At 36.8% G+C, this 16,981-nt stretch overlaps 1 protein-coding gene across 1 annotated transcript in view; it reads right to left on the minus strand.

The window, feature by feature from the left end:
* The window catches only part of WDR72 (WD repeat domain 72), a 117,109-nt gene that overhangs the window by 53,026 nt on the left and 47,102 nt on the right, over window positions 1-16,981 (minus strand). Inside the window, exon 14 of the mRNA XM_067556131.1 lies at window positions 15,797-15,802. Coding sequence (XP_067412232.1) covers window positions 15,797-15,802 — 6 coding nt within the window. The remainder of the gene's footprint in view (window positions 1-15,796; window positions 15,803-16,981) is intronic.

Genomic DNA, 16,981 nt, shown 5'->3' on the forward strand with positions numbered 1-16,981 from the left:
TAGCAATAATTTAGATGGGTTTTTATGATATAGTTGATACAGTATATAAATTCACATATATTGTTATGCATATATACACATCTTCATCCATAATGGCATGATAGGCAGTAACTTCTAAATCTGAGTGAAAACAGTGTATACCCATGGACTATTATTTAGTGGATCTGATACTGTGCCCATTAAAGTTAATGGAAGTTGGAGCAGTTCCATAAGTTACACAATGAAAATATTAACACATTAGAAGAACATTTCACACCTAATAAGAGCTGATATTTTACTCAGGGCCAGAATTATGTAACTCACTAGCATTAGAGGTGGACAATCATCACAAATTCTTTTTCAATAATTTTCACACTAATGTTGATCAAAGTTCCATTAGACTGCATTAGCAACCCTCATTTTCCATAAATATACATGTATACAGAATTCACTTGCACAAGTGTCCACAGAAAACCAAAGAAAAAACTTTGTACAGATGTATATTTGTGGTAGAAATGTTTGCATGACCATCTTGGAACTCTCTTTGTGAGTTTAACATCTGATCAGAAAGAAGATGGAAGAAGTGGAGATGAAAAATATATATAAGCATCATAATGTGTTTGGAAAGCAACTTGCATCACATTCCTCCCAGGAACCCCCAGACAGAGTCAAATCTTCAATGGCTTCTTGAAACCCGCCTCCTGTTTTTAAGATCGACACTCATCCTTTAGAGACTAGAAACAAGAACTGACAAACAAAACTACTGACATTTTTGAATTCAGACCTACCTGCAATCTGTAAAGTTTGAGAACATACTTTAAAAAATAAATGAATTCTCAATTCATGTACATTCAGCAAACTGACAAAATTTGACAAGTATTTATGACTAAGAATTTGAGCAGCTCTGCTAAATATACCGTTAGAATTTTATCTTGCATGCTTTACATGAACCTACTTCGTGTATACAAAACAAAATACTTAAGATTTCACTCTCTTCACAATGATTTTACATAGGGTATCTCTACACTGACTGGGGCAAAGTCGCTGCCACCAGATCGATCTTTCTGGATCGATTGAGCAGTCAGTGAAGACCCGCTCAATCGATCAGGGAGCTGACCTAGTAAAACCACCTCCTCAAGACACTGCACAGAATGGAAGTACTGCAGTCGATTGCCACCGAATTTCCAGGTAAGTGTAGACCACGCCTTAGATGAAATTTAGTTGGCTTCCATAACTGACACCTTAAAAATTATAAGTAGAATCTTGTTACCATTCTGCACACCACTTGCTTTCAATAAAAACTCAAAAGCAGCCGACTATCTTTTTATTTTGTGTGGAGTACTGATGTACTATTTCAAAAAGAAATCAGCAGCACAATAGAACATTACTACAATTAACATATTGGATAATCCAAAACCAAAAAATTATGACTAAGTGTTTAAAATATCTTCATAAGGACTTGTTTATATTGTTTAAAGTAAGAAAAACACTACATATATAGTTTTTAAAATGTTTAGCAGAATTATATATTCCTTTTATAACTACTTTTTTAGATTAATTTAATCTCTAACATGTAACAGTTTTGGAGGCAACAGTTCCAGCTTCATAGTTAAGGTTGAGTTGAATTTTGCTCATAAAATTTAATGTCTTTGATATGTATAAAAATGCAGCATATCCTCCCCAAAATTATAGCATACACTCTGAGTACGGAATGAATTTTCTGAGAATTTACAAATAAAACCATTTGTTTAAGAGTTAAAAATGAAAACTATCTAAAATTAGCAGTAACAGGGTTTGGTTTTTTTGGGGGGAGACCTTTTTCTTTGCAAACCTATTAAGTTGTAAATGAACTACTGTATACTTAGGCTTATCTCTCAGATTATGTTTTACCTAAAGGAGCACGTTTTCTGTAATTATGCAAACACAAACCTTACATTCTATGTGAAACTCAGAACTTTACAATGGTGAGTAAGTATTATCATCACCAGTCTGCTGGCACTGAGAAGGACATAACTTTCTTTTAACGCATAAACTGAGATAAGATTACCATATTTTCCCAGGAAAAACTTAGTGTTTCTCTCATGACTGAACAATGGTCATCCTTAAAAAGTTAAGAATTGCTTTAAATAACTAAATAGTCAGGATTAGAAGACATTCATAAATACACAATGGACCTAACTCCACACAGTTCTGATGTGGAATTTACAAAAGCTACACCATAATTGAATTTCCAGAATAATGTTTGTTGGATTTCAAAAGACTGCAATGTTCTCTTAGAGTTTGTTTTCTTTCTTTCGTTTTTACTTTCTTAGCAACTAATAAATATTTATAATCTTCTCTCTCCAACTGTTTGGGTTGTCCACTAATGTTCACATCCATTTGTCTAACCCTTACTTCCTAAAAAATAAGCAACAGTGATATATAAAACCCACTAAGTTATGGTGGGCTAGATTCATAATGGCTGTGCCCACACTTGCTCCCCCTGCTAACTACCATCATCCCCTTCACAGACCAAAGCAGTCACAATGTCATGGGGAGACTGCAGCCACTTTGTACAGCTATCATCTTCCAGTAGACTTTCCACAGCCACTTGTTCTGAGCCTTAAGTCAAAACTGGCCTGTGCATTTTGGATAGTCTTAATTCAAAATGTAAACATATCTGAGAATCCAAGTTGCTGTATGCATATTAACAGTATTATGGGGAAGTCCTGACTTTTCCTCTGTATGTGGAGAATCCTATTTAACAAAACTCGTGCGGTTACACAGAGATGGTAGAATTCAGGAAGCCCATGAAATGTGGAGCTACTGTCCATGAATGATACAGGTCATTCTGTGACAAAGTTCCCTATTTGCCACCAAACAGAGGATGTTCGGGTCAGGACAAAGTAGGGGCCACTTTAGTCAGACTATGCCGATCCACCAACTGATGCTTCTGTTCCTGGAGCTGGGATGCATTGTCCACTGTTGCTCTACAGCCGGGGGGCAGTTTCTGACTTCCTTCCCTCCCTTCCTGCACAGAGCCTGAGTGCATAGCCTTGGCACAAAGGGAAGGAAAAAGGGCATTCTTTCCCCCTCCTGACCCACAACTCCATCAATATATGCTATTAACTATAACTGGTTTAAGACAGACACACCACATAAAAATTTCATGGAAAGAACAATTCAAATACTATTTTACCTATCTACCTTCTTGTCAAGGATCTTTTCCACTGGGAGTCTACTTATTCTAGGAACTCTAGTCCACTTAAAATATACACTTCCATTAGCTCGTAGGGATTCCCATATTGTTTCAACTCCTCATACACCCATTTTCTTTAGCAGATGCATTCTGTTGTAGGTTTAATGTTGAAAAAGGATTTGACAAGAACTGCCTTGACATTCACTTTACATAAGGAAAGTAAAGTGGTAGAATCACATGATGGATTTGTAAAGCAAGCCTGATCCAAAATATACCAACGGGTCACCTCCCCTATAACCCTGTAAATAAAGGGTTTGATTCTTCACAGCCTTGCAACTTGTGTAGTTATTTATACCTGTGCAAACTGAGTGCAATAGTATCAAATGGGAATGCTCCACTAACAGGAGCAGCCTTTTATATCTATTGTGCACTTACTTTGCAGATGTATGAATGAGTACACAAAGTACAAGGCAATGAAGAATATGGCCTCAAAGTTGCCAATGACTTGGGCCCGATTCTCCTGTCACCCCAGTGTAAATCCTAAACAACTCAATTGAAGCCAGTGAACCAAATTCTTCCATAAATTATGCAAGTGTAAATCTACGGTCCATTAATGTCAATTAAGTACTTCTGAATTCAGAATTTGGCCTAATGGTGTAGAACTGCTTAAAGTGAGAGAGGAACCTCTCAGGTTCTTCAGAAGGAAAAAAGATGGAAGAAATATCTGAGACACAATTTTGGTAATCAGGTGTCAAGTGGAGAACTGCATTAAATCTCTATTACAAAACAGATGTACAGGCCAATCCTATAAGGGGGTGAGTTAAATCAATTAAAGTTGAGGACGATCAGCAGCTTGCAGGATCAGTTACTGTGCATCTAAGGGGAATATGAAAATCTTTTCAATAACGACATATAGACTGGGTTCTTTCATGGTGGGGTGTTTTTATAAAGCCTTCTTTCTCTTGATTGTCTTCTGTTTTTTTACATCTTTACAATTTTTCATTTGTAATTTGAGTACTATAAAGGTATCACAGATATAATCCTAATAAATGGAGACCCCAATTCAGCAAACCATTTAAGCTTAAAGATAAGCATGTGCTGAAGTACTTTACTCAATAGGGAAGGACTTTTGTTTTTATGATGTAACGAAAATGATATTTACTACATTATTAAATGGACAGGCTGAATAGGAAGAGCTATTAAATTTATCAACGATAAGTTAAACACCCTGAACCTAACATGTCTCTTTATACATATACTGAGTGAAGGCAGATTATGTATATTTTATTTATACAGTCAATATATTCATGATTCAATGCTTCATTTTACCCAAGTATTATTAAATAATAACTCAAAATCTCTACCTTGTAGTGTATCTTCAACCACACCTTCTCTAAGTGATAATTTCTGAAATATCACAGTAGTCTCTCACTTTTTAAAGTACAAGGTCATTATGCCTATTTCAATCTAATTAATAAATATTTGCTTTTATCATATGTCCTGTCAGCTCTGTAAGTTGACCTTTAATTGTACCACGAAGACTATAGATATTTTAAAAAGCATTTATGTCTGAATCATTCACTGTTCAGTATTTCTGTGGCAATCAATACCTTCTATGGTAAAGATGAGATTTTATTTTTCGGCTAAAAACTGAAGAACCTCAGTTACTAGAAATATTGGGGATGGGAGAAGTCTGCATGCCAACATTTTTTCTGAGGTTCTAGGATTTACATAGGGCCAGATCCTGCCAGTCACAGGGAAGTCAGTGGGAGTTCAGAGCATTCATCACGTCCCAAAAATCAAGCCCTGTCCAACTGTAAGCTTGTAAAAATAAAGCACTGCACGTCAGGTGTGACAGCACCAAAAAAGTGCCAGTTACCTCTAGCTTCCCTCTAGCTTGCTACCATTGTTGGGACTGGGAGGGTGGCTGCAACTGAAGCCTATCTACTTAATGCTATAGCATCCAAGTGCCTTCAGTATGAAAACATGGTTCCAAAGAGAGATCATTTCTATTTCTCCATGATGCTTTGTCCTCTTTGGCAGGAAGCAATAGCTATTTTTAAAACAGATTTTATATTGATTGAATACATGGAAAAACTATACAAAGGGCTTTGCTTATTTAGCACTTGCAGTTTTCAGCATTTATAAGAAAAATTAATATTACAGAAAGGGAACGTGTGCAATACTGTATTTTGTGTCATGTTTAAAGATGCTTACACAAATTATTTTGCCAAGTATTAAATATGTGCTTCTCCCATGGCATTATCTGACCAAACAAATATACAAACAATGCATGAAATGGCTGGCATAGTGTAAATTAAAGCGTTGGCCATTCATTTCTAAATCCTCTGACCCCTGGGTTGCTGTAGATGGTTGTCGATAGTGAAAAAAATTGCCTCCTTCAAATGCGCCTGGTGGACAGCAGCTTGATGATTGGCAGCACAAATAGAAGACAAACGAGAAAGCCTTCAATCTGCAGCTGATGCACAAGAAGAACAGGGAGAGCTGAGTTTACAATAGAGAAAACATTACCAAGCTAATGGCACAGGCAATCATTTGACCACCATGCATCTCTGGTAGCAGCAGGGCATCCATTTTCAGTTAAGTGTTAGAGTACCTTTTTGCTTTCTCTGACCACTGCAGGGGTAAAACAACCTAGTGCGTGAAACCCAGTGACTGGTAATAAATTACTATATTGGATACTTTTTGTTTTCTTTCAGCAATGACTTTACTGTGCATTCCTGCTATCATTACCAATTAAAGTGGATACCGTTTTAGCAAGCTGTATCTAACTGTATATCAGTCCCTATGCTCCAATTGCTTTGGCAAGTATCACAGGGTCAAGAGGCTCCTTTGACCTTTATCAGCTAAGTCTCTCTGACCACTCACTATTTGAAGCAATCTCAGCTGAACAGATGGATACTCTTGCAGACCCTATAAAGCTTAGAATATAAAGATAAATGAAATTGTGTTTCAGGCTTCAAACTGGTTTATGAGCATAAAATATTGTTAGTGAGCTCCACAAAAACCTCTTACTTCAAAGTGCACCCCCTGTACCTATCCAATAAACATTTTGTCTGTGGGTAAATTGTATTATTTGGGTGCAATTTTATTCATGTAACAGAAAGGTTTATATAATTTACATGGCTAGCTATTGCAAAGTGACCAGAATTTCACAAAGATATGATTTAATTGTTAAAAATTTTAAAAAAAAGAGCAAGGAAAGGCTGCAACTCCAGCCTTACACCCCAGCACTCAGAGTAGGTACTGCAGCTTATAACACATGGTCAAATAGACCACTGAATGCAGGAACACTTCTACAACAGCCAGGCACAACAAGAATGATTAGGGACAGCTTGAATCTTCATTTCAGATTTTGTGATTTTATAATTTCATGAAAGGCACTAACACCTCCAAATACTGCACTAGGATTTAGCCATATTAACTTTAATGACAATCACGTGTTACATTCCCTGGGAAATGCTTCAGAAATTTGGGAATAAATGCCATTTCAACAGTAGTTATCCCCTTCAATTTTTTATTTTAAATCCTAGATAAGAATGACAAAGAGCATAATAATTTCTTACCATTGAATATAGGATTAATGGATTTTATGGTTTGAGCAAAATCACATCAATGGACCTACTAAACACTTAGTTGAATTTTGCATATTATTTTTACATACCATTTTAAATAAAAATTCAGAAACATAAAGCAATGAATATTATCAGGTTTAGCTTCATGTAATGTAATAGTCTCAAAATATTTTCACAATATGGTTATGCTGTAATACAATATTAAAATGATATACTGACATATTTGGATGAACTTTTATAATATTTTAAATTTTTCTAATATTCTATCATACTATTCTACTGAGTATATATTAATAGCTAGATCTAAGTAATGGATGAATTGAAACAACTATGCTAAGAAGTTACTCTAACTATAGTAGTTGAGATCAAAATACCAACGGTACAGGCAATAGAGAAAGGTAGGTAGATCAAGAGCAGTTTCATTTTGGTCCACATTATCAGTTATGAAATATATGTGGATTTGGTGCTGCTGAATCAGAGACAGTGTGGGTAAGAAGAATGAGGGTGGGAATTCTCGTTACCATAAGAATTCCACTGCCAAAACAGTTCTTTGTGGGTGTCACTCATGGAACTGGCTAGACACTTCCTTTTTTTTTTTTTTTTTTTTTTAATTATATAAAGCATGGCCGAGTTTTCATCTGAATCAAACAGTTAGATATAGAGCCAAGATCTCCATCCTTCTGCAGGAGGTCACAGATCTTTCTATAGAGAACATTGCCCCAATACTTTTTCCAGTTTTTTGCCCTAAAGCTGTATCATTTAATCAATTATTTGCAATATTCATGCTAAAAATGCTCACAGCCACTTGTAGAAGCACTGCTGTCTTATTTTCATGCCCAGCTGAGAACATACACAACATGGAATGTGAGCAATAAAGAGGCAAGTAACTAGAGTGGTAAAAGTGCACATGAAGTATCTTTTTCAGATATACATTACCTCTTTCTGCCACAACCAGGCAGCAAGAAAGGATGCAAGCAGTCTCCCACACTTCTATTCCCCACACACGGGCCAGGTATAATTTCAGTTCTTGAATTTAGGGAGCACAAGGACTGTTTCCATTTAGTGCTCATAGTAGTAGTAGCCTCCCAAAGGGAACAGGCAATGGGCTCACCTCCTCCAAAGCAGTGCCATCCCTATGTGAGGAGTGGGGAACACGCAATGCAAAAGGGTTCTGCAATGACCAATCTCCTCAGAGGCTCCTGGACACACTAGGCCACAGACAGGCACATCTCCTGGAGCTCCAGCTGGGACATTGCTTGTCCATAATGCCCCTCTACCAGGCATTGTGGCAAATGATCCCGCTCAGTTGCATGTATGCCAATTCATTACCAGCGTCCCCTCTCGATACCTGTAAGTTTGTTTTCCTTCAGAGGCAATGAATTAAAATAATTTTTCACACTCTAGTGTTTACCTTATTTAAACATTGAGATGCCCTTGTGAAAATGTAGGGCTCATACACATGCTCTAGCTTTCCTTCACAGATCTGACAATGCATCTCATGAATCCTCATGTTTTTGCCAATGCAGTTCTGAAGAGAGATTTGAATTCATGATGAATTTTCCTAAACTGTGTGATGGTTTAGAGAAAACATTGGATTTTGACTCATATCCATGATCTACAAAATGCTATATTTGAAGTCAGGTCTGTTATCCCTTGGCCTCCTTGATTCCTCTCTCTACACTATCATGAGGAAATTTTTTCCACTCACATACTTTTGACTACCATGTTGCTGATGACTCATTAATCTACCTACCTACCCCAGATCTAGCTACTCCATAGTCCAAACCAACATGCCTTTCTGACTCTCCTCATGGATGTCCTGCCATCAATTTAAACACATGACAAAAGCTGAACAATTGATACCCCCCACTCCGTCCTCAAAGCTATCCCCTTTCACCCTTTTCTCCATCACTGTGGACAATACCAAACATCCTTCCAGTTACCCTTCCAGTAACTGAGGTGTCATCTTTGACAAGACCCTGACAGGATATGGGTAGATGAATCAAGAACTGGGAATTGGAAAATAGGTTGTGTGGTAGGGAGATCATGTACAGTCTATTAACTTTCTGAATAGGCCTTCTGGATTTTCTTTTCTCAGGCATGAGGAAAGCTGAAGGATCTGTTAGGGCCAATGGGGAGATTTTGTATGGGGTTGATGCTTAAACATAAGGTACAGAATGCAGAGGTATATTTCTTGGTGTGCTTGTGTGTGGAGGAAGTATGTCTCATATTTGTGCTCTGTAATTCACACCAACTTTCCTCATTTTTGGTGCAATTAATGGTGATGGTTTTAACCTAGATTGTACTGTTAAATAGGCTGGATCCTGGTCTCTCCATGTGATAATATGGCAGCTGAGATTGTGTGAAACAATACGCATCACTCTAGTTTAAAGCGAGCTTGGAACAAGTCATTTTTGAGGAGGGTTCCTCTGCTGTGGAATACACTTCCTGAGTTTGGGGTTTTTTGGTTGTTTTTTTGGTTTGGTTTTTTTGGCTTGGAAAGAGGGATGTACATGTAAAGATGAGGGAAGAGATTTGGTTTTCAAGGATTGAGGTGGAGGGAACGGATCTACACGGCTCAATCTGCTAGACACTGATCCTAAATAGTTGTGTTTTTATAAGTATACAAGCACCCAGAACATTGGTTTTATTTTAAAAAACTAAACTAAAATGAATTAATTTGATTTAATGTATATGTGCTCTCATGCCTAAAGGAAGTTACACAACCGTCTACTATGGAATTGTAGGTTTTTGTTTTTTGTTTTTTTAAGCTTGCTTCTACTGCAGATCAGCTCCCTCCTATGGACAAGTCAACTTGTTGACGAGCGAGTCACTGCAGCCTTCCATGGCCTGTGCAGTTCAGAAAGCTGCAGATGTGCTCTTTTGGACACAGTCCTAAGTGCCCTAATCTAGTTCTTTAATGGCAACTCAGCAAATGTCTTTAAAAGCTTTCTGATTTGATACAAGTTTATTTTATAAAACATTATTTTCCCTAAAAAGAAAGGGATTCTGCCCAAATACAGATAAGAGTCTTACCTTACTCACAAAAGGGGGCCGGGGGGGGGGGGGAAAGGGATGTGATGCCCAGATGAACTTAAAAAAGCCCAAAAACCAAAAATGGCCTCTTCACACATACACCAGAGAAGTAAATACATGACACCTTAACGAGTTTCCTTTACAGGCCCAGCAGCATGCACATCGATAGGCATCAGTATAGCTTCAAATTAATACCTACAACCCACCAATATCACATGAAGGAAAAGTAGGAGCCTCATGCTCTTATCACTGCCTTGGATCCTCAGCCTGGTAAAACAATCCCATGATGGCTATAGCCTGCAATGGTTTTTGAGAAGCCTAGCACATATTAACAGAAAGCACATTTATGCCCTCCTAATTTACCTCTCCATCAATATGTAACAACTAAAATTAACAACAGTGGAGGACCTCACTCATCACAACTACTTGCATTAAAATATACAGCATGAAGAGTAACCCTAATGCATTTAAACTAAAAGAGTTGTTAATTTTCTTCATGTTTCATTCTAGCATTGTTTCCTTAAACTCAAAAATAGTAGGAATTATTTTCTTTTGCACTTACAGTGGGTATTGTTAAAAATTCATTGTCCCAAACATTCTCTGTCCCAACTACCTATATTAAATGTAGTACTTTCCTATACTTAACAAAACATAGGAAAAGTCAAAGTACTACAACCACAGAGAAGGAAAACATTACATTTTTAAACTGAGCTTACTGTACTTACTCACAAATGAAAAACACATTTCCTTGTGATTACCAATTACCTTGCAATTTTAGTACGGCTTTCTCTATAATTCACTATTTCATTGCAATTTTAGTATGGCTTATGACATAAATTAACATAAACTGTGAAATATATTACATCAGATTTGTAAAAACATTGAATGCCATTGTGCCTACACCTGCCTTTTGGAACTATATCTCCTAGGGTATAGCATCCTGAGGGACTGGATGCCCTTAAGTCATAATCTATGTATATTTTAGTTTGTTTAGTAGCACTGGCTTCTCAATGCATAGGTAGCTAAATATGGCCTTGATCCTGCAAATACTTACACACATGCATAACTCTACTCATGATTAGTCCCATCATGACCAATGGAGTTACTCCCAAGAATAAAATTAAACACCTGCTTAAATGTTTACAGGATGGGTGTCTATGTTTTAATATTACATTAGCTATAAGCATTGAGCATTAAGTAAATAGATGTATAAAGTTAACTGGACTTTGCAAGTTTTTCCCTTTCTATTCTAGTGTATGATGTACTGAGATACATTGGTTGCAGGTGAAACCTACTATGTAGGCCCCAATCCTGCCAAGACTTGTACAACTGCTTAACTTCACACAATAGACCAACTGATGTCAATGAGACTACTCAGAGCATGTAAAGTCAAGCAGATCATCAGTCTTCACAGGATGATGAATTTAGAGATTTTGTATTCATACAGCTTTATATTATACTTGACTTCTGCAGTCCATCATATATTTTTAGTACACTGGAAGCATTGAACTGGTATGAAATTTAAAGAAAAAGGAAGGTTTAAAACATAACTTATTTGCAGACAGAAGTAGACCAGCATGGGGAAATCCACCCTTTGACGTATTACCCAGGTCAAATTTGTGCTTCTCCCAAATTGGGGTCACGCCCAAGAAAACTGGTAATTCCAATTTATCCACTAGTACTAACCAGTAAGTCTGCCAGCACCCACAGCTCCCATTGCCAAAAGCACTGTCCCTATGGAGACAGAGGCCAAATTCACTGCTGATGTGATAGCTAATGAAATGACATGTTGATAAGTGAAATTCTACTTTGGTGTAATTTAGGGTATGTCTACAATGATTCCGCTGCATTGGGCTCCACAGATCGACACAGTGGGATCGATTGAGCAACCAGTGGAGACCCACTCAATTGATCCTGGAAGTGCTCTCCATTCAACACAATAACTTTACCCCCAAGGAAAAGAGTAATGCTGAGTCGATTGGAGGGTATTTCCCCTTGGTGCAGCGCAGTGAAGATGCCACGGTAAGGGAGCGTAAGTAAGTCGATAGGAGATACGCATTCTATAGTACGTAGCTTGAGTATCAGCAGCGTAGACCAGGCCTTAGTCACCAAGGAGTAGGTGTATGATACAGTAGAAGTTGGCCTGTTTAGTTACACCATATTTTCAAGTGTGTGAGGAGGGTGTGAAGGGCTGTTTTGTTTTTCTTGTTTTTGCTAGCTGCTCTCATCCAGACCCCAGCAAACATGTTAGAACAACTTAGACTCATCTCTGCATTTTACATCCATGGTTTTTGATGGAACTCTGAGGGAGGATGTACTAGACTCGATTCACAATATGCTGGGGTGAAGCCATAGCCCCCACTGATGCCACTGGGAGTTTTGCTAGAGAACTGGGCCACAGTTAAGGAGTGTTTGTGGTAAAGGGGAAGCAATTTCCAGCAATCAAAATATTGCTAAGATCCTTGGAAAGGCTTTGGGGCAAGTGACTACACTGTTATTCCATATGGCTTTCATGGTCATTATTTTTGATCTGTTCCAAATGCAGAAATAACAAATACCAGTGTATAGTCTGCCCTTTAGACTTTTAAACATAAATGTTCTAGTGTTTCATCAGCATGGAACACAGCTGAATTTTCCGTTTTCCATGGTGTATCAAGAAGAAATATATATGCACGTGAAAATAGACAAGAGCCTCTGTCTTATTCAGACATTACTTATCTGTGCAAACTGATCAGGAAGGTTATCTCCTTATAATTGGGGACAGAGTCCCCTTGACCTAGAGAACAAAGGAACATGTACCTGAAAGAGATGGTGCCAGAGTTTAGAATTGTACCCAAACAGACTGAGGGTTCATTTATTTGGGACAAGGGCACTGACTGTCATATCACTGGAAAGCTTTGGACTTCACACGACCTAGAAAGTATGGAAGCGTTTGGGATGTTTTCAATCATATCTTGGGATTGAAAGGGTATTGGTTGATATTTAATATGCTAATTTATCTTACTATGGCAACCTACCTTCACTACTAAGGTCATTGCTCCAATTATAATATGTTTCTACAAAACTGTGTACAGTGCCCAGAGGTGGATGACAAGGTCAAATTAAAGGCTAGTTGGATTTTCAAATAAGCACCTTACACATCGCTTAAGTAGGTGTGACAGGAATGAGATGGAATTTCTCTTGTGTGTGTCTTGTTGCAGCTATTAGACAAACCTACTACCACAATGATCTATCAAGGAGGGAAAAATTTGCTGAACCACAACACTCTTAGTTTGATATGGATGTAAAATGAGATGGGACAGTTTAATATTAAGATATGTAGGAGGATAATGCTGAGCTACTGGAGATGCTGCCAAGGCAGGCTTAGAAGAAGGCTGACAGTACTGGAATAGTGTAGTGCTTAGAAAGGATTCACAGGAACTGAAATTGTGTCAGTCAACTCAACATGGCTGATTCCTGGGCCCCAATGGAACAACACATGATCTCCTGGGTGCTCCAAGTACATATTTCACATAGCGAATTAGAGATTTTAAGAATCCAGTCCTGTGAAAATAATTTCTGCTGAGACAATGGAAATTTTGCATACATAAGGACTACAGGATCAGATCCTTAAAATGTGGCTTTGCCCTAAAAGGTTACAACTAGGTCCACAGATACTTCTGTGCAACCCCAAAATCTTCATATTGTGCTCTGACTGACACCTGACCACTAACGGCTCATGGAGTTGCAAAGATGTCAATGAGGGCATACTGTGAACACAATGGGGCTGCACACATGTAGCTGAAGTTTAATTTGTCCCATAAAACCTCTGGGAAAGAACCAGGCCAGACTGTCAAAGCTCAGGGTAAGTTTTCAGTGCCAGTAGTTAGAAGAGACTCTTCCTACATAGTCATACAATGGAAAAGTACAGCTGCTTGCACACAGTAGTACTGCATTAACTATCTTTCGGTTTAAAATATTTCACAGGGGCTATCAACTACATCAAAATTAAGTGCCACAACATTCTTAATGTTTCAAACCAGGATCAATTTAGAGGCCCACACAAGAAAAAGCACAAGGAATATCTAGTATTTTAAAAAACTCTCTTCAATATAATATCAAAGAGAAATATTGCAGAAATACGTAAGTGATCTCTAACTTGCTAGTAAATATCTAGGGTCTTATTCTCCAGTGTCTTGCTTGTAATGTTGTCATTTACACTGCAGGAATATAAAAATGTTATTGGATCAGAACTGCAGCTTTTAACACTCATTTTGCATTCATGTAAATGATGAGATCAGTAGAGAACATATTGAAGTCAATGGAGAATCAGTCTCTCTTTGCCATGGTCTGATCCAGAGAGATGTTGAGCACCTGCTATTTTTCCAAAAGAGTTGATGGGGGGGTGCAAGTGATCAGTCCCTCTCAAGACTAGGATTTTATTCTATTACAGACAATAATTAATTAAACAACTCACTAAGCAGCTACTTTGTTGTAGTTATTTTATTACATCAATTTCTTAATACAATAAATTTCATAGAAGATAGTGTTCTGCTGAAATATTTTGTATTTCGAAACCATGGGGAAATACTCCTTTACAATTTAGGTCTTTGTTTCTTGGCTCATTTTCCCATTACATTAATTAGTATGTTAGATTCTGAACACCAATCCTAATAAAAGCTCAGAATTATAGTAGCAGTGCCATTGTAGAGACCCTTTCAAATAGGCTTGTCAGAATCCATTTTGTATTTTCTATAATAGATAATATTAATGTTTATTTTAAAGCATTTTTTCTATTTTTAACTATTTAAATTTTTATAATTCTGGGAAATTATGGAGGGGGAAGGAGGAATAATTATTACCTGACAGTAGACATTGAGATTCAAAAAGTTAAAGCTCTACACTGTTAAAACCCAAATTGTCAACATCACATGTCAAAATAATCAAAATAAATATCCTTAAATCAAATTCTAATAAGTTCTCAGATAGCATTTTTCTTACTTTGCCCAACTGTAAATTTCAATTATCATCAATGGAATTTTGTGCATGTATGGTGAAATCAACTTTTAAAGCAGCCTTGCTGGTGCTATAAATTGATCAGGTGACATTACCAGAGGAAAGGTTTAACCGATTTGCCTCCCTAGTCTTAACCATCCTTTCCTTGTAAACACTCAAGACCAGAAACTAACATTAACTAACAATGTTATTTCTAGCTGCCACTTCAGAATTTTATCATGAAACCATTTATGTACTGAAACAAATAATTATCTAATGTTCTATATTCTGAACTTTTTGTATGTGTGTAGTCACAGTATAAATGTGGTCACAATATAAACTACTGCAGGTGGTAACGATTTTGTTGCTATAATTACATACTAATTCTACAGTCTGTGGAATATCTGTCCCTTTCTAATTTTGAGCAAATATAAGAAAAGCAACCTTTGGCTCCCCTAGTGAAAATACCACTCCATTGCAGGAGATTTCTATATAGGAATGGAAATTACAGTGTTGTATATCTTTAGGGAAGCATTAATACATTTCTGTATTCTGTAGAAAAATCTCCTCAGGAACAAGCAATATTAGTTATGGCAATTTAGACTTTTTTCACAAAAGGTACAGTGGCTGTTACTTAACACTTCTAGTTATTATTACAGAATTATTATTATAATTAATATTATTATTATAGACCCAGAATAAACTCTAGTGATCACTGAGTAGAATGATGTTAGTAAAGGATATTTAGTTGTTTTCATTGTACTATCTGTAATGCTTATTGTACATTGCATGCCATATCAGCAATGGAAGATCAACATTTCTCCAGAAATCTTTGTTAAGTGAAACATGTAGAGCACCAAACATGTTCGAATGTTAATATTATACCTATGTGTGTGGTGTGTGCGTGCACACGGGCATGTATATCTAAGTACATTTCTCTCTCCATCTTTGTCTCACTATTATATCTGTCCAAATGCACAAGTTAATCTTAAATTACCTAAAATGGGCCAGTTCATGGTGTAACTCAGTGAACCAAGGACTTAAATACAATTACACCAAGGATTAATTTGGCCTGGTTATTTATTTTTCAAACTTTTCAAAGCTATCTTGTCTTGTTCACTATGTTTGTGTATGAGAAGTTCTAATCACAGTTTCTTAAATAAATGAAAAAAGACCAGTAAATTGCCAACACAGTTGCATTATCACATTAATTAAACGGCAGTTAAGGTGATAACAGTAATGGTTCCTGAAACATCAAGAGAACAGTTCTTAGGAACATCACATTTTTTATGAAACAATGAAATCTTTTTATGACCATATGAAGCATTTTTGAACCTTTTCCCCCCAAGTTTTACACACAGTTGCACATTTCAAATAATAACTGTGACTTAAAAGCATAATGAAAGTTCAAAAATACAATAAATGAGGAGATCTTGTGTGTAGAGTCTACTGTAATTAAGACCAGGGATTCAATACCTATTGCAACCAGTCAGGTATCATAGCAACCTTGTGTCACTGAATACTGCTAGAAAACTGTTCAGCACCAGCAAGAGTCTGCTTTAGGAAAATCTGCAATGGCACTACATATTGTCAACATCTATGGTGTTGCCATGGGCACCACAAAGAAATCTATATTAAAAAGGTATGATAGAAGAATTGACAGGAAGAATCCTGGGGGTAGTAGATAGCAAAATATAAGTAGAAATGAAGGGTCATTTTTATCAAAAGAATAGCTATGTAATTTATGTATCTACATCCAACTATCCATTTATATAAGCTGGAGAGTCCAAATAATAAGGAATTATAACCATGATTCAATATGTACCAGAGTTAGAAACACTACCCTACTGTATACTAAAACTCTACACTTGTATCTTTTATTGCCAGTTTTAATCTGAAACTAAAACAAAACCACTTTTAAAATAATATTTAAACTTCCACCTATAAACTCTAGATAGTCTTGTATAAATCTGCAGAAAAGAAAAAAGCAGGTTACTATGAACAAGAGCCCAATATTGATTTTTCTGCGGTGCAGTAAAGCATCTCCATTCTATTTGGCTGCTGTCAAAGCCACTCTTTAACAGCTGGAGTCAAATTGCACTATTTACAGCAAGAGCCCTTGTCAAGTGGACCATAAGTATTCTAACAATACACTATTCAAATGGCACTTTGCCACACAAATTGCTGACTTGATGAATACCCTATGTCAATGACTAAG

The sequence above is a fragment of the Emydura macquarii genome, unplaced genomic scaffold, assembly GCF_026122565.2.
Source record: "Emydura macquarii macquarii isolate MOO-44397 ecotype Brisbane River unplaced genomic scaffold, CSIRO-AGI_Emac_v2 contig_1644, whole genome shotgun sequence".
Taxonomy (NCBI): Eukaryota; Metazoa; Chordata; order Testudines; family Chelidae; genus Emydura; species Emydura macquarii.